At 41.5% G+C, this 19,398-nt stretch overlaps 1 protein-coding gene across 1 annotated transcript in view; it reads right to left on the reverse strand.

The window, feature by feature from the left end:
* DLGAP2 (DLG associated protein 2) overlaps window positions 1-19,398 on the reverse strand; it is a 1,086,744-nt gene that overhangs the window by 32,548 nt on the left and 1,034,798 nt on the right. The window contains exon 10 of the mRNA XM_033938644.1: window positions 18,886-18,977. Within this exon, the coding sequence (XP_033794535.1) occupies window positions 18,886-18,977 (92 nt within the window). The remainder of the gene's footprint in view (window positions 1-18,885; window positions 18,978-19,398) is intronic.

Raw genomic sequence — 19,398 nt, forward strand, 5'->3', positions numbered from 1 at the left:
TCGGACACCGACTAGCCCGCCTGCTTCACAGGGCTTTAAACTAGGTAAGTCGGGGGAGGGTACCCATTCACATATTAGTGCAGAAAGGAATTATCCTGATGAGGTGAGTCGAAACTCCACTTCCATGTCCAAGGTAAGTACCCATATTTCAAACAGTTCTTTAGGAGTCACACCGACTCGGGTAGGATATGCCTCACAGGGACTTAGCAAACACAAGATATGGAGGGCCATGTATGTCAATGCACACAGTTTAGGTAACAAAATTCTAGAATTGGAGGCTGAAATAAGGAATGCCGACCTAGATGTGGTGGCAATATCTGAAACTTGGTTCACGGACTCGCATGGGTGGGATATGGCTATACCGGGCTTTCTCAAGGGACCCTCGGCCACAAGAGGGCACCCGCTCAAACTCAGGGGCGGAAAATTTCATGGCGACACCAGAAAGTATTTCTTCACAGAGAGAGTGGTTGATCATTGGAACAAGCTTCCAGTGCAGGTGATTGAGGCAGACAGCGTGCCAGACTTTAAGAATAAATGGGATACCCATGTGGGATCCCTACGAGGGTCAAGATAAGGAAATTGGGTCATTAGGGCATAGACAGGGGGTGGGTAAGCAGAGTGGGCAGACTTGATGGGCTGTATCCCTTTTCTGCCGTCATCTTCTATGTTTCTATATTTTCTTGAAGATGACCCGGTCTATAAATTTAAGGTTTAGTTTAGTTTTAGTTTAAAACACCACAGCTGTTCTTTAAAAAAACATGCTGACCGCAATGGTTGAATATTGACCCAAATCTGTTTCCTTTCCTTTCATGTGCAAAGAAAATGATACAAACCTCACTTTTACGAAGGGACATTTTGACTAAAAAAAAAAAAAATTAGAAATTATGCCTTAATTAATAAACTGAGTACAATTCTAAAATTGTATCATATATAATGTAAAGAGCTGCAAAACTAATTATCAGTATGTGATCATCCCCAAGATTGAAATGTTACATAATAATGTTCCATTTATTTATGTCAGTTTTCTATTTAGTGTAGCATTTTCTGTCCACCCGAACATGTGTCTTGTTTAAAATTAATGAATGGCCCTCAAAGAATGCAATTGCTAAAGGAAAGGAACATCTGTGAGCAATTTCCTTGGCACAGCTGCATCAGATCTGCAAGACTCATAGTTCATACAAGACAGTAAATTGTGGTTGATATATAAACCTATTACAAAGTTTTACTAGTAAAACAATATTAATTGATATGAATGATACTCTTAGCTGCTATAGTTATTAATTTGGTTTATCTAGTATTAACATACGCTAGGTTTTACTAAACAGTGGGCTGGTAAGGTAAATGTTTTGACTTTTTTCTGAGCCAATATCAACTACAATAGCGCTGAATTTGCTGTTTATCTTTTCTTATGCATAACCAGTAATTCTAATACCTTAGGGAGGGGGGAGTTCAGATCTCCACCCGAGTCATTTAACTCTTGCGGTGTTATTCTTCATAATTCCCGGTAAAGCATTATTTCACAATTAATTTTTCATATATAACTTCTTAATTTATATTCAATAAGTTAAATAACTTAGCTTCTTAGCAGATTAGTCCCCTTTCTGACGCGTTATGCATGACTTTATCAAGGTCGGGGGAGCTTACGTTTCTCTTTGCTGCTGGTTGACTTTTTCCTGTCCATACTTTTTGTTTGTTTGTTTGTTTTGGAGGGGGATAGAATAGTTTAAGGAAAGATAAGTTTATTGGGAAAGATAAGTGTATTATTGGATAAGAACTTCTATTATCAGTTCCATTCTCATGGTTTTTTTTCTCTTTTACCATTATGTCATGTTTCCTTGCATTGAGTTTTATATTAGGCAGAATGGGAATATCCAAGGTGATCATAACTTCTGCGTTTTCCATAATTCTCTTCGGATCATGATCCCATTGCTTTCCCAGTATAGTAATGCTGTACTGTTTACAAATGGGTCAATATTCGGTTCATAGACAATGGCACGAAAGACAAAGGTGCGCCCGGACAATTGAGCGCAGCGCAGAGGCGCGCGCTGCTCAAAATTACTGTTTTTAGGGGCTCCGACGGGGGATTTTGTTGGGGAAGCCCCCCACTTTACTTAATGGACATTGCGCCGGCGTTATGGGGGGTTTGGGAGGTTGTAAACCTCCACATTTTAGTGTAAACTTAACTTTGTCCCTAAAAACAGGGAAAAAGTGAAGTTTTCAGTAAAATGTGGGGGGTTACAACCCCCCAAACCCTCTACAATGCCCCCACAACGCGGCGCAATGTCTATTAAGTAAAGTGGGGTGGTTCCCCCCCACGCCCCCCCCGTCGGAGCCCTAAAAACAGTAATTTTGAGCGGCGCGCACCTCCGCGCTGCGCTCAATTGTCTAGGCGCGCCTTTGTCCCAGCGCGCTTTTGACCTGACACCCAATATTCAGCTGAAGGCAGTCAGCATTTTTTAAAATGCTAAATGGCACCATGTTTATGTTTATTAAAATTTAATATATTATTAAACATATATTTACTATATCAAATATATATAAATATTTATTAAATTTGATATACCACTTTATTAAATATATATTTAATATATATATTCAAATTTGATATACCATGCCTGCATGTGATATCACCGCGTTGGAACCACACATGCGCGGATGCCCCTCCCGATGCAATTTCTTTTCAAAACCCAGACAAAGTGCCTGTTTCCACCCGGGCAGTTCGTGTCAGAGGGAAGCTTTGTGCTGAGCACTGCATTGCCGATCTTACTTGTTGCCAATACCGGGGAGCCCGTTGCTGATCTTATAAGTACCGTTGATGCCAGAGGGGGGGGGGAGGGCCCAAAGCCGATCTTAAGTGGGAGGGGCCCATAGTTGATCTTAACTGGGGAGGTGGGCCTTAGCCATTAAAAAAAAATTAAAAAAGGGAGATGGTAGAGCAGCTGCTCTCTGCCCTATTAAGTGCCATTGATGCCAGAGGGATGGGGGCATTGCTGCTCTTAGGGGGGTATTTCTGATCTTACTTGTCCCCGTTTGGAAAAAAAGCTGAAACATAGGTGAGTGGTGACCAGCAAAGGTGAGGGGAAGGGAGGGAGATGGGCCTGGGGTAGAGGGAGAGAAAGAAAGGGCAGATGATGGAAGTGGGGAGAGAGAGAGTAGGGGGCAATGATTCTGTGGTCAGAGGAGAAAGCAAATGCTAAATGGAAATGGAGAAAGAACACATTCTGGATGGAAGGAGGGGATAAAGAAAAAGGGCATATACTGGATAGGGGAAGAAGTGAGTTAGTGAGATAGTGGAGGGGTGAAGGAAAGGGGTGGCAATCTATGGGTAGACACAGTAAAAAGGGGAAACTGAGGACTAAATAGTAAGAGAGAATTTAATTTAGACAGATGCAGAAAATAGAGGAGATGCCAGAGCATGGGGAGAAAGGGGGAAGGAGACAGAAATATCAGATCTGAGTGGAGGAAATGAGAAGAGAGGGGAAGGAAGGAAAGATGGAAGGAGAGAGATGACCATGAGGGGAACAGAAGGAAGAAAATGGATGCCAGACCAAGGGGGCAGGGGAAGGGCAGGAGGAGAAATGGAAAGATGGAAGGAGGTTGGCAGACAGTTTCTGGAAGGTGCAGTGAATGGAAGGAAGAAAATGACAAGTTGAGGAAAGCAGAACTGGGAGACAAAGGTTGTTAGGTGCCATCAACTTGTACTTGAGTCCTAGCCCCTATACCTTTGCTTCATCGACTACATCAAAGCTTTTCATTGTGTGGATTACAATAAACTGTAGAGAACGCTAGTGTAAATGGGAAAACCTAAACACATAATTCAGCTGAAAATCAAGACGACAAAGGTAGAAAAAAATTTATATTTTTTAATTTTTTTGCTATAGGATAAGGTAGTATTATAGCTGTGTTGATAAATAGAAAATGCAAATACGGCGATTGTTTTATTGGACTAATTTTAATACATTTTTGACTAACTTTTAGAGATCAAATTCTCCTTCCTCAGGTCAGGACAGGATACTGTAATACTTTAATAATAATAATAATAATTTATTTTTGTATACCGCCATACCCAGGGAGTTCTAGGCGGTTCACAACAAATAGATGAGTTACATACAGTGCAGTTGAAAAAGAAGAACATAACAAGACAATCAAAGGGTCAAACTAGTTTACATTGACAATTTAAGTAAGGAAGGACTAATACAGAGCATAAACGGTATTTACCGTATAAGAGTACAATTGAATTTGAGAGAAGGGGGAGCAAAGCATATTGTATGAGAGGAGGGGGCAGGGATCATTGGGAGAGGGGAGGAGGAGGGGGAAAAAGTAAAGAAAGGTGGGCTGTGTTGAGGGGGGGGAGAGAAGGAATTGGTCTGATGCAGAGAAGAGAGTTTGATCTGTTTACTAATGAGGAGAGGGGGAGCGTTAAGGCGGAAGAGGGGAGCATTAAGGATTTGGTTCATTGAAAAGTAGAGTTTTGAGCTTTTTTCTAAAGTGGAGGTATGAAGAGGCGTGAAGTATAATTTGGGCGAGCCATGAGTTTAGTTTGGCCGCTTGAAAAGAGAAGGTTCATTCAAGGAATCTTTTACTGACATAAGGAAAGAGGGTTTGACCTCTAAAAGCTAATTTAAAAATGTATTAGTCCAATAAAATGGTATTATCTTATTTTCCATTTTTTTGTTTTATTTTTATTTGTTAATTTGTAAAGTGATTTGTTATTTCTCTTTTTTCAAATTTACATCTGCTATCTTTATATTTTGTTCAGTATTGGGGGATATGCACCACTGGTTCTTCACCCCCTAAACTGTATAGTTCCTTCGGTTTGTAGCACATGCCAGCATGCTGAATGCTCTGCAATACTCCGATGGTCATAGAATTCCTATGATTGTCAGAACAGCGCAGAACATTCAGCCCGCCAGTGCTAAAAACCTCTTCCATGCTTTTGTAAAAAAAAAAGGGGGGGGGAGGAGGGTATTTTGTGATTATTTATTCCATACTGGATGAGGGTGATTCTGTATCCTGTGTGTATGAAAGACATGGTTTTCTGTTAGCATTGATCAGCTTTGTTTGGCGAAATGCATCAGGCATTGCTCCTGGGAGCACCTTGAATAAACTTGATTTGAATCTCCTTATTGTCTGCCGATCTTCTTTTGTTCCATGTTGGATTCTTTGGTGGATAACTTGCCTTGTTGTTTTGTTACCAATTACCATACATGGAGTAGAACGTACTAGAGGAGTTACAGATTTGGTTGTTTATACATACATATGGGTTAAAGTTGGACAACATAGAGTGAGGCAGTTGAGAGGAGTTGCAAACTTGGTTATTAATACAGACTTATGTTTTGGATAGTATTACTGCTTTACAATTCATTTGAACACTTTTGTATACGTATGGAAAGGGTTCAGAGTTAAAGTCCTGGGCAATAGGTAGGAAGGCAGGGGGGATTTGTTCAGAGATGTTTGGGGCTTGCATAGAACTAAAACTGTACATTGGCACTGGTATGGTAACCTTTGTTGTTTTGAATTTTATAATAAAAGAAAAAAAGAAATACAAGTGGAAATAAAAAGTAAATAAGAAAACAGGTAATTAAATGAGGGCGGGGCATAGGCAGGTAGGGGTGGGGTGTGGGCAAGGCAGGGCTGGGGGGCCCAGTGCACTTGTGTGCCTAGGGGCCCTCGAAGAATTAATCCTGCCCTGGGAACATCCACCATATATCAATCAAAGCAAGCTAGTAAATATGACCATTTTGTGGAATATCCTCACTGAAAGCTTGTTGAAAGAAATACAGATTTAAGTATCATCTTAAAAGCTTTAAAACTGGGTTACAATCTCAGGTAATTGAGAAGTTGGTTCCACAAACTGGGGATTAGATATGAAGAAGGTGCTGAAAAGTTCTCAGGCCAATCAACCAACTTCCTAAATTCTGAGCGTTATTTTGCCACTGTAGCTGAAAAGTGTTATCTTATTTCGTTAAGTGCCAATTTGCAGAAACATAATTCTATGTTTTGACATTGTTTCAGATCATTGTTTGAACCACATCCACGTCATTCTCGTCTTGGTTGGCCTGAGATCTTTTCAGCACTCCCTCGTAAAAGAAGGCTTTAGTTCTGGTGGCCTCCCATTTTACTCTCAATACTCTTGATACTAATCTACTATCCTGCTACAATCTGAGTGCATGAGAAGGAACATACGGAATAATTAAATTACTCAAATAGCTAGGTTTTTGGAAATGTAATACTTTATGTGTGTGTGATATGATTTTAAACAGTATCCAGTATGAAATGGAGAGATAATGGTAAAGTAAAAAGTGGTATAACATGATTAAATTTAATTTTATGTCCCAATAACTAACTAGACCTAGATATTCAATAGCAGCCTATGTCTGGGCACTGGCATTGAATAACTGGGTCTGTAGTAATACCTGGAAGTTATGCAGATATGGCCGATATCCAGTGCCATATCTGCCATATCCAGTGCGATATCCACGTACCTAACCAAGCAAAGTTGGGACTGCTTTTAAGGTGGTCCAGCTTGCCTCATTAGGTATATAGGCACTGACACTGAATATTGCTGGTGCCCACATAACTTTTAGGATCACCCCTACTCTGCCCTGGCACTGCCTGTATAATGCTATGGTGGTCAAAGTCAATTTAATCCAGCACCTATCCATTGTATTTTGGAGTTACAGGAGTTTAGTATTTGAGTATTTGATATTTACTCCTGAAGGGAAGTATTTTAGTTTGAAGTCATTTAAACAATAGTACTTAGGTCATCATGAATATATGGCATAGTTTCCTACTCATTATTGGTATAAAGTTTCCTTGTTATTAATGTACATCACTTTGAAATGTCAACTTAAGAGTACCCACCAACTGCAGCAAAGTTCATATATGAAGTTATAGGAGAGTAAATCGATAATTCATAATATAAGATAATCCATTAAGATCACCTTTTAGTACTCTCACTAAAATCAGTGGTACGGAAAAACCCTCAGAGATGTCACCAATATGCTCGTCCTTCTAGCAATATGGGACAATACCTGTTGTATAAGGGGTAATAAGAGGAGATAAAATGTAATAAAAGTAGAAACTTCATCTCTCTGAGCCACCGGGTTGGTTTTGTCTTTATGACATCTCTGACAGCTGACAGGGAGTATATATGGAGGAGAACAGGATGCCGGCCATCTTGGTATAAATTACTGAGTGGTCGACATATGGGCGAAAAGCTATATTAAGGTATTTATTTTCCAATATTTATTGTGGATACCATGTGCTTAGATGTTATTTCTAATTATAAAACAGAGAATAGGGAACATTCAACTAACGTATTAACTTTTTGTTTATAGAGATTGAAGAATCTCTTGAAGGCCTTGAAGAAACCCCCAGGGTGAAACATGTTGGCTGGTTAGTCCCTGTGAACTTGGCCACTTATATTAAGCTAAGTACCTAAACATCTTAAGAATTTATATGGTAGATTCAACTTAATATAAGAATTATTGAATATTGGACCCGATGAGGATTTGATGCATAAAGCCAAAATACTATGAAAGTTTTGAGTATATTGGTGGCATCTCTGAGGGTTTTTCCGTACCACTTAGTGAGAGTACCACTTAGTGAGAATTTAGTGAGAGTACTAAAAGGTGATCTTAATGGGTTATCTTATATTATGAACTTAAGAGTATCTGCACATTCCTAAAACCTTTCGTAAAGACTGTAGCTCTTTTGGAAGTACTGCCTACTTATGGAAAAGGAAGGAAAGAGTACAATTTACAGAGAATGTCAATAGGTGGCTCAAAGCCTGGTGCCATCAAGAAAGCTTTAGGTACATAGGAGGATGGGATAATACTTGGAAAAACAAAAGACTATATTGTAATAATGGGCTGCACCTTACTATGGCAGGAAAAAGAATCCTACGGTAGCTGAGAAATTCAGGCAATATGTTTCTAGTCATTTAAACTAGAAGGTAGGGGTGACATATGTATGCAGATCACTTCCAGTGGCCACTCCTAGCAAAAGACATGATTTGATGGTAGTAAAGATAGCAATGAAAACAACAATATTAGCAATTTACTTCATAGCAATGCAACAGGAAATGAAACAAAACTAAAAACAACAAAAATGAGATTGCCACAGAATGGTAGCTGGAAAGCAATGACCACAATCGCTCACAGTCTAAGCAACAAAAATCAGGATCTGAAAGCCCTGATGTTAGAGGCAGACTTGCATATTGTTGCTATCAAGAAATATGGTTCAGTGAATATCATAGATGGGACACAAACATACTGGGCTATAATCATTTTAGGAAGGGCAGAGATGGTTGAAAAGGTGGAGGAGTAGCTCTTTATGTAAAGACCAATATCCAAGCGACTGAAATGCAGGTGTCCTGGGGAAAGGAAGAAGTGGTATAGATTGCTTTGAAAAGAGGATGAAACTTCTCTTTTTTTTTTTTAAATTAAATCTTTATTCATTTTTTTTTTTTCCCAAAATTTTTATTGAATTTTAAGATTACAGACAATGGTCAAGAATAAAATGCAAAATGTAACAAACAAGAGATGCATGAAAATTGAACAGGAATATATGCATCTGGGAGAGAATAAAACTCTGCTACAATAAAAGTATGCAAATAACCCAGTATCAATGTAGGATGAAAGGAAGAAGAAAGAAAGGAAATGAAGAGAGGGAAGAGAAGTGTAGGTGGGAAGTAATTGAATCAGCAGAATTTGAACAGTCAAGGGAGAGGTTGAGAATAAGATTGCATAAAGGTGTCCAAGTATTGCCAAGAAGAATGTAAAGTGGAGGACGAAGTAGCAAGTCTCGATAGTCTTGTTATATTTAGTTTTTCAGATGCATATTGTTCATATCGGTGATATAAGCAAAGTGAGTTCCACCAAAAAGTATAGTCCAGAAGAGAGGCTGATTTCCAATTTTTGAGAATGTGCATAAGGGCCGTGGCAAACATCGTGTCGATCAGCTTAGGAGGACAGATCGAATGAGCGAAATGTGGATGTTGTGAGCGTAGTATAATCATATCAAAATGAAGATCATGTGAACACAAGGTAATAGCTTTTATAGTTTTCCATACTCGAGACCAGAAAGGTTGAAGTGCGGTGCAATGATATAACATATGGTCTAAAGTTCCTTCGGCGGATATACAGTGCCAGCAATTAGGATCTGGTCTCAGTTTCGCCTTCCACATACGATGAGGTGTCCAGACCGCTTGCCACAGAAGGAAGTATAAGGACTGTGAAACTCTGGATGAGAGGAGTGGGCGGTTGATTTTGGTCCATATAGTCATCCAATCAATTGATGAAATCGAAATAGTGAGCATGGAGGCCCATTGTTGTAAGTCTGAAGAGGAAAATATATAACGATGATCCCGAAAAAGTTTGTAAAACCGAGATATTGCTCCTCCGCAGGAAAGGGCTTTGTCACACCACTGGTATAGAGTATATGGAGGAGAGTGGACAGTGTGCAGATTGAGAGAGATAATAGCTGAGGTGAGTAAATTCCATTGAGAGTGGCTAGGTTTGAATCGAGGATTAAGAGAGCAAAGAGTAGAAAAGGGGATGATCAGATCATCATGAAAAAGTTGACCAACCATCCAGAAGCCAGCATTTTGCCAGTGTTTCCAGCAAAAAGGTTTGCCATTATGTGTAAGTTTTGGGTTATTCCAGAGAGACATAGCATGACTGTCCAGAGAGGAAAATTCCGCTAAGTTATCCAAACATCGTATAGCATGTTGTGTCACACTCAATAAAGAATAGCATTTCAAGCGACGGGGGATATTCATAGTGCAGAGGGCTAACAAAGGAAGTGGTTGGCAAATATATGTTTCCATTTCTAGCCAAGGAGGAAGATCATTGAGAGGTTGAGATCTAATCCAGCAGGCGCCATATTTTGCTGAAGAGGCCATGGAATAAAATTGAAAGTCAGGAAGGTTCATGCCGCCATTTCCCTTGGAAGCGTGTAATTTGGAATAAGCTATACGTGGTTTTTTATTGTTCCAAATAAAAGAGGAGAGTTTACGATTAATCCATTGAAAGAGGGATTTATTGATTCTAGAGGGGAGCATGGATAGAATATAATTGAGTTTGGGGGCTAGGGTCATTTTTACTGATGCTATTCTGCCCCACCAGGAGAGAAACATTGGGGACCAGTTGGATATAGTTTTATTAACAATGGATTTAACTTTGGAGAGATTGAGTTCCATTACACGGGAGGGGTCTTTATGTACCAAAATTCCCAAATATTTGACAGCGGTATGTGACCAGTGAAACGGAAAGGATGCTAAATCAGATTGTGAGATAAGATCATTAAGAGGGAAAAGTTCTGATTTTTCCCAATTAACGGAATATCCGGAAAGCAAGGAGTACTCATTAATAATATTAGTAAGAGCGGGGAGAGAGTGGATTGGATTACGAATGAATAGGAGGATATCATCTGCATATGCAGCAACTTTAATTTGTCTATTTGAGGTAGAGATTCCGTCAATGAGAGAGTTTTGACGAATGGCAATCAGCAACGGTTCTAAAGCTAAGTTAAATAACAGAGGTGAGAGGGGGCAACCCTGTCGAGTGCCTCTGTGTAAATTAAATTTCATAGACAGATTATTATTTATCAAAATTCTGGAGGCAGGTTGAAAATATAGTGTTTTTATCCAGTCAGTGAAATATTCGCCAAAATTGAACCATTGAAGAACCTGGAGAAGAAAAGGCCATTCCACGCGGTCGAATGCTTTTTCCGTGTCAATGGCCAGTCCAATCACCGGTTCAGGGAGATGTTTAACATGAGCATTGATATGATGAAAGAGGCGCAGGTTATCTCCAATGTAACGACCTTTTATGAATCCGACCTGATCTTTGTGAACCAAAGTAGCTATAACTGTATTTAGGCGAACAGCAAGAATTTTGGCCATGATTTTATAATCTAAATTTAGAAGGGATATGGGTCTGTAATTCTTTACCAGTGTGGGATCTCTGTCAGGCTTTGGAAAGACTATTATAGTAGCCTCAGCGAAGTTGTATTGCTTCTCCGGAGCCAGGTGGATGAAATTGTAGTAATTTAGCATGTGAGGAGCTAGGGAGGGGCCAAATAATTTGAAGAATTCATTTGTAAAACCGTCAGGGCCAGGAGCTTTGTTTTTAGCCAATAGGGATATTGCAGTGAGTATCTCCGAAGATGTGATAGGAGAGTCTAAACTGAGTTTGGTTACTTCGTCCAGTTTAGGGTGATCAATGGTATCCAGAAATGCATGGAAGTTGGGTGTTTGTGAGGGAAGTTCAGATGAATAAAGGTTAGTATAGAATGTTTCAAATTGTTTTAGGATTGCATCTGTAGAGGTAACCGTATGGTCTGGCACGGTGTGAATAGAGGAGATATTAGTTTTTACTTTTTTAGTGTAAAGATATCTGGCAAGGGGCTTGCCCATAGTGTTATCTCCTATATAATGTCCTGAAGCCAGCACAAACAAATCTTTCCTAGCCCTGGAAGAAGAGAGACAGTTGTATTCATATTTTAATTTCAATAATTGTTGATAAATTGAAGGGTCGTAGGAGAGTCCCGACATATGTTGTGATTCAAGTTGTTTAATGTGGGTTTCTAGATCTTTTTCTTTCTGCGATAAGATTTTATTTTTCCATGCGGAGAGTTTAATAAATTCCCCTCTGAGGGAGGCCTTATATGCTTCCCAAATGATAGAGGGACAAATTTCAGGATCTTTAGAATTAATAGCAAAAAATTCTGAGGTGAAGGATTTTATTTTGTCAACAATATCAGAATCTAGTAGCAAGTGGTTGTTTAGTCTCCATGCCGGGGATCTGGAGTTGGTAGATAGCAAGGTAAGGTGCAGGGATATAGCCGCATGATCAGGAAGAGTTATCGGGTGTATAAGCGTAGAAGAGAGGACGTGGACGAGTTGGGAAGAGATCAAGAAATAGTCAATTCTGGTGTAAGTCTGGTGGGGTGGAGAAAAATGAGAAAACTCCTTGCCTTTTGGATGTAATAATCTCCAGGGGTCTTGCAGGGAGAAATTTGTTTTAAGGTTGATCACTTCTTGATAAGATTTAGAATGTGAGGGCTTACAAGAGGAATAGCGGTCTAAACAATAATCTTGTATTTGATTAAAGTCTCCTCCTAAAATCAAGGGATAAGAATTAAATCCAATGAGAGCAGTCTGCAGTTCTCGAAAGAAATCTGGGTGGTCCAAAACTGGGGCATAAATGTTTAAGAATACATATTCCAGTGAGTGTAACACAACATGTGCCAGACACCATCTTCCCTCCGTGTCTGTCCTCTGTGCTAGAATAGTTATGGGAAGGTTTTTATGAAAAAGAATGGTTACACCATTTTTCTTTTTGTGAGAAGCAGGGGACGAGATAGAAGAGGAGTAGCCATTGATGGAGAGTTTAAGTGAAGCTGCAGAGGGAAGATGGGTTTCCTGGAGGAAGACTACATCAGGATGCTTGGAATTAATATAATTAGAGATTTTTTTCCTTTTGATGGGGTGATTTAGCCCATTAACATTGAATGACATTATGTGTAAATCAGCCATATTCAATATAAAAGAACATACAATCAAGTATATGCAAATAGAAGCAATACCAAACAATATTGTTCAGAAAATATTTAGTCTTCAGGGTAGAGAGAGAGGAGAGGAGAGACAGGGAAGATAGGAAAATATTAGAGGCACATAGCATAGAAATGCAAGACAAACACATGCCATATGTGTACAGAACAAACAGTTTATGGGTGCACCTGCAGAAGAGAGTGAGAGACGGTAGAAGTGACATACGAAACAGCTCCACACCATTTCAGGAAAATAAACACAGTGGTTCCAGCCAAAAAGAGTAATAACATCAAATATTCAAGTCATAGCATTCTTTACAGAAAGGATAAATTCTTTGAGGTCCTCCGGGTCGGTATATGAGGTGGTGCGATTGTTGTATGTGACTTTCATACGCGCTGGATACATAAGTCCATATTTGGCTCCCATGTCTTTAAGATCTTGACGATGAGAGAGGAAAATTTTCCGTTTAGATGCAGTGGACTTTGCAAGATCTGGAACAATATAAAACCTTTTTCCTTGGTAAAGAAGCTGCTGATGCGATTTGGCTGCATTCATGATTTGCAGCACATGAGGGAATCGCAGTACCTTCGCGACAATTGGCCTGGCAGTAGATTGATGAGCAGTAAGATGAGATGGGACCCGGTGGGCGCGTTCTATTTCAAGCGGGGTCGTGAAGGTAAGGCCCAGTATTTTCGGGAGGAGAGAGGTGAGGAAGGCAATCATATCTGATCCCTCAGATGATTCAGGAATCCCGATGATTCGCAAGTTATTTCGACGGCTGCGGTTGGCTATATCTTCAATATCCCTTTGAAGGGTGGTGATTAGTTTATCATGCTTGTCCACGAGGAGAGATTTAGTTTTTAGTGCATCAGTCTGTTCCTCTAGTACATCAAGGCGATGTCTAGCATCAACAAATTGCGAGTTGAGTGACTCAATTTCCTCCCGTACCATTTTTGTTGCCTCAACTTGTTCCTCCATTACTGTTTTGAAGGAGCGCATTTCTCGAATCATGATGTCGAGTTGCGACTCCTCGTGGCTGGGCGCCATTTTTTCCGGCGATTCAGTTTTGGGCCGCTTACCACTTAGAGGCTGAGTCGGGGTCGCGTCACTTTTGGAGTTTTTCGGCGGTGACATGAGTGAATGGAGCCCTTTGCAGGGAGGGTAAAAAGGCGTTATGAAGCACGGCTGGAACGCGCTAAAATCAAAGATATCGGTGCGGGTGTGGAGGAGCGATCACTTCATGCGTCCGTTCACGTCGCTGCGCAGGCTCCGCCCTGATCTTTATTCATTTTAAAGCTAGCAATAAGTGCAACATATTCTACAAACATTTTACACTTTATCAGCACTTAAATTTTATCAAATTATATTTCATATCAAATACATGTATCAACCCCCCCTTTCTATATACCCAACAATTGCACTCAACCATAATTAAATTAAAAGTATTTCCCCACCCTGGACGTGTATGTTCAAAAGGCAAAATAATAATCTTTCCTTACAGAACTTCTATCTATGTGGGTGTTGTCTACAGACCTCCGACTCAGTCGTAGCAAATTGATAATGATCTGGTTGCAGATATTGGAAACTTGGAAAAGAAAGAGGAGGTGCTATTACTGGGTGATTTCAAACAGCTGGATGCAGACTGGAATATTCTGTCTGTGGAATTGGAAAGAAGCAGAGAGATTATGGATGCCTTTCAAGGGGCAATGCTCAAACAAATGGTGACAAACCTACGAGGGGAAAAATGATACTCGATCTAGTGCTCAAAAATAGTAAAAGTGTATTTAATGCCTGAGTAGGTTACACGTGAGAATGGAGTAGATACCGCACTGTTCACAAAAGAAAGTGTTTATGAACAACTTGAAAAATTGAAGGTAGACAAAGCCATGCGAACAGAAGGAATCCATCTCAGAATATTGAAGGAGCTCTGAGAGGTTCTGGCAGTTCCTCTTAAAGATTTGTTCAATAAATCTTTAGAGACAGGAAAGGTTCCATGGGACTGGAGAAGAGCGGATGTGGTCCCTCTTCACAAAAGTGGTTGTAGACATGAAGCGGGAAACTATAGGCCGGTAAGCCTCACTTCAGTTATTGGAAAAATAATGGAAATGTTGCTGAAGAAAAGGATAGTGAAATTCTTAGAAACTAATGGATTACAAGATCTGAGGCATCAGGTAAATTGTGTCAAACAAATCTGACTGAATTATTTGACTTGCTGACCAGAGAATTGGATCAAGGACGCACGCTAGATGTAATTTACATAGATTTCAGTAAAGCCTTTCAAATGGTTCTCAATAGGAAGCTCTTGAATAAACTTTATGGGTTGAAGTGAGGGCCTAAAGTGGTGCATTGGATTAGAAATTGGTTGGTAGACAGATGCCAGAGGGTGGTGGTTAATGGAATTCACTCAGACAAAGGAAAGGCGAGTAGTGGAGTGCCTCAAGGCTAGGTGCTGGGGCTGATTCTGTTCAATGTGTTCATGAGCGACATTGCCAAAGGGTTAGAAGGTAAGATTTGCCTTTATGCGGATGATACCAAGATCTATAACAGGGTGGACACCCCAGAGGAAGTGGAAAACATGAAAAGGATCTGCAAAAATTAGAAGAATACCTGGCAACTAAAATTCAATGCAAGAAGTGCACAATGATGCATTTAGAGAGTAGAAATCCAAGGGAGACATATGTGCTGCGAGGTGAAAGGCTGATATACATGGACAGGGAGAGAGACATTGGGGTCTGAGGATCTGAAGGCGACGAAACAGTGTGACAAGGTGGTGGCTGTAGTCAGAAGGATGCTAGGATGCAGTGGCGTACCTAGGGTATGTGGCACCCGGGGCCCATAATTTTTTGACACCCCCCCATGTAAAAAAATATTTTTTGTAATAACCATGAAACTGAATAAATGGTCATAATAGAAACAGGCAGTGAAAATTTTCTTTTATTGAACCTCATATATGTAACCATTACTCCAAACATACCATAACATAACATAAATTATGTCTGAATTGTCATGACATCAGAAGTACATATGGAGTAGTTGCAGGTGATGCTTGGGACAGTTCTGATTGTGTTAGTTCGGTTTTATGTGTTTTTTGAATAGAAGGGTTTTTATTTCTTTTTTGAAGGTTTTGTAGTTTGTGGTCGAGGTCAATAGGTTGTAGTGTTGGGGGACGAGTGTTGCAGCTCGAATGGCTAGGAGGTTGTCGAACTGTTTTTTTCTTTTGACGTTTTTGGTTGGAGGGTGTGTGAATGGTGCGTGAGTTCTCGAAGGCCTGTCCCCCCCTTGAAGGCCTGCACCCCCCGAAGGCCTGCACCCCCCCCCCCAAAGGCCTGCATCCCCTCTAAGGCCTACACCCCCCTCGAAGGCTTGTCCCCCCCTTGAAGGCCTGCCTGCCTGTTCCCCTTGAAGGCCTGCCCCCCCTGAAGGCCTGTCCCCCCCTTGAAGGCCTGCACCCCCCCAAAGGCCTGCACCCTTTCAAAGGCCTGCACCCCCCTTGAAGGCCTGCACCCCCCCAAAGGCCTACACCCCCCTCGAAGGCCTGTCCCCCCTTAAAGGCCTGCCTGCCTGTCCCCCCCTTGAAGGTCTGTGCCCTCTCTTGAAGGCCTGCCCCCCCCCGAAGGCCTCTCACTCCCCCGAAGGCCTGCCTGTCCCCCTTGAAGGCCTGTCCCCCCCCGACGGCCTGCACCCCCCCGAAGGCCTGTCACCCCCCCGAAGGTCTGCCTGTCCCCCCCGAAGGCCTGCACCCCCCCGAAGGCTTGTCCCCCCTTTGAAGGCTTGCCTGCCTGTCCTCCTGAAGGCCTGTCTCCTCCCCCTCAACAAGGTCTGCCTGCCCGTCCCACCCTGAAGGCCTGCTGCCTCCCCCACTACCTCGAAGGACCGCTCGGCTCCACCACCACCACCGCAAAGCACTGCTCATTCCCCCGGCCTCCATGCTTCATTTCCCTGGGGAAACAGCCTGCAGGAAGATCGCGCGATGCCAGCGATCTTTGCTTGCATCGGCTGTTTCCTCCGCCGCGGTCCCGCCCCTCCTCTGACCTCAGAGGAGGGGCAGGACCGTGGCGGAGGAAACAGCCGAAGCAGGCAAAGATCGCTAGCATCGCAATCTTGCTGCAGGCTGTTTCCAAACGCGACACCTGGCGCAGGGGGGGGAACCGGACTGGACCGAGAACACCCCCTCAGGGCATGGCACCCGGAGCGGACCGCCCCCCATGCCCCCCCGTTGGTACGCCACTGCTAGGATGTATAGAAAGAGGAGTAATCAGCAGAAGAAGGGAGATGTTGGAGTAGTGTGTTCAGTTTTGGAGACAGTATCTGGTGAAGGATATAAGAAGACTTGAGGCAGTTCAGAGGAAGGCAATGAAAATGGTAGGGTGTTTGTGCCAAAAGAAATAGAAGAGACTGGAAGACCTAAATATGTATACTCTGGAGGAGAGGAGGAACAGGGGAGATATGATACAGATGTTTAAATACTTGAAAGGTATTAATATAGAACCATATCAAGTTTCAAGTTTCAAGTTTATTTCTGTTTTTGATTAATCGCCTATTTCAATTTCTAAGCGATGTACAAGTTATAATAAAATACAATAAAGAAACTTAATACAATAACAATGTTTTCCAGTTCTGACTAACATGAGAGAGAGGAAGGCGGGTATAGTTACATTTTTGGGAATGGTGAAAAAATGGAAAGAACAAAAGGAGGGGTATAAAATCTACCAAAGCACACTTCGTAAACATTAATTAATCATCTATTAGAGATTAAAAGCATCCTTAAATAAGTAAGTTTTTAAAAAGTTTTTAAACGTTGCCATATCATGTTCTGTTCTAATATACTGGGGGAGAGTATTCCACCATTGTGGCCCCGCAACAGTGAATATCTTTTCCAGAGAAGGGAGGGCATAAATTAGGTTGTGGTGAGGTAGACTTAGGAGTAATGTTATGATGCCTGGAATTCATAAAAGCGTGGGATGAACACAGAGGATGTCTAATTAGAAAATGAATCCAGTATATGGGGATTCAATGTAGGATGGGCTAAAGAGGACATCAATGGGAACTCCAGTAACTTGGAACATGAGGATGTTGCTAGGCAAACTTCATGGTATATATCCTATAAATGATGAGATGGTTGGATAGACTGGAGTGATCTTCGATGGCAACTCCAGTAGTTGGAACCTAAGGACAGTAACGGGTGGACTTTATGGTCTATGACCCAGAAATATCAAAGAAAAAAAGACAATTTAATTTAATCATGAATTATAGGGAGTGTAACTAATGGGCAGACTGGATGGACCATTCAGGTCTTTATATGCTGTCATCTACTACGTTAATATGTGAAACACTAATCAGCAGTTCCTTTGCTTTGCAGTTTTGGGAAATCATTATCAGTTTTATGCACTTCTGTTTGGTCTAGCAACTGCTCCCCGGACCTTCACAGTATAAATACCTTGACTGGTGGGGATCCCCAGACCCCACCAACTGAAGAGTCCTTTCTGGAGTTCCAAGCATACTCATCTTCCTGGCAGTAAGCAGTGCATTTTCAGCTGCTGACACCAGCACTTGTGCATGCTCAGTTCAACTGGCATGCTCCAAGTCTGGGGGGGAGGGGGTGGTTTCTAGATGAACTGAGGATGTACGGAAGGGAGGGGGCATGTTGGCATTTGCAGCTAGAAATGAACTGCTGACTGCTGGGAGGAGAAAGGGCTCTTCAGCTGACAGGGCCTGGGGATCCCTGCCAACTACAATAACAATGTGTGCCACTACTTGGTGGGCCTATAAAAAATTGGATGGCTCCCCCATGGCTAGGGTTACCAGCTGTCTGGATTTCCCCGGACATGTTCTCCTTTGGCTGGGTTTTGAAAAGAAATTGTGTCGGGAGGGAGCATCTGCGCATGCACGGATCCAACGCGGTGATGTCACACGCACGTGTACATGCAGGGGGGCGGGGCAGCAGGAGGCAAGGCTGGGGGTGGAGCTGAAGGCAGAGCTGAGACTTAACAGGGCAGGGATGGGTGAAACTGGGTGGGCCTAGGGGCGGGTCTAGGGGGTTTGGATTTTACTGAGGTAAAATCTGGTAACCCTACCCATTGCTATGCCATTGATGGGTTCTTGAGATTTTGGGGTGCTTTTTTTAAAGGATTAATAAAAATTATACAATAGTATATGAGATTTCAAGATCAAATAAGTCCCTTCTTTAGAAGTTTGCTGTGTTCAGGAAAAATGTGCATTTATAGAATTCTGAGTCTCACTGTTTGCATAAATGTATCACTGAGTTCTACAAATCAAACGTGTGAAAACATGGTGTATTTTTTAAACTCCCATATGTAGTGACTTACCAGATTTTGTTGACAAAGCCAATAAAACTGCTGGAATTTCTGAGACATCAGAAGCTGAGCACTTCCAACGGCACTCCGGATCTTCCCTAGAACTAAACAGGTGGAAATGTCCCATTAATCTAGGATCCTGCTGGAATACGTAACTCTATAAATATCTTCAAGCAAGACTATTTTTTGTACTGTTGCTTTTGAAACTAACGTTTAAGGCAGTAAAAGGTAGTTTAGGCATCATGTACGCAGAATGTACATCTTTGCTTAAGAATCATTATCTTGCATTTGTTTTCCCCAGAATCACTCACTAATGAATGACAGCACTGTGATGTCACTGATAACCTTGAGGCAGGATTTCAGAGAATGAAAAATATGGCAACCTCCACTAGTTTGTATTGCCCTTAAAACATTAGGTTCAAGAAATAGGGTGACACAAGTGCATGATGAATCTCATAGGCAGTAGACAAATGAAAACTAGAATAATTATTTCTAACTCATGCAGTTACAGTTTCAAAAAAGATA

Source organism: Geotrypetes seraphini, chromosome 3 (assembly GCF_902459505.1).
Source record: "Geotrypetes seraphini chromosome 3, aGeoSer1.1, whole genome shotgun sequence".
In the NCBI taxonomy this organism is placed as follows: domain Eukaryota; kingdom Metazoa; phylum Chordata; class Amphibia; order Gymnophiona; family Dermophiidae; genus Geotrypetes; species Geotrypetes seraphini.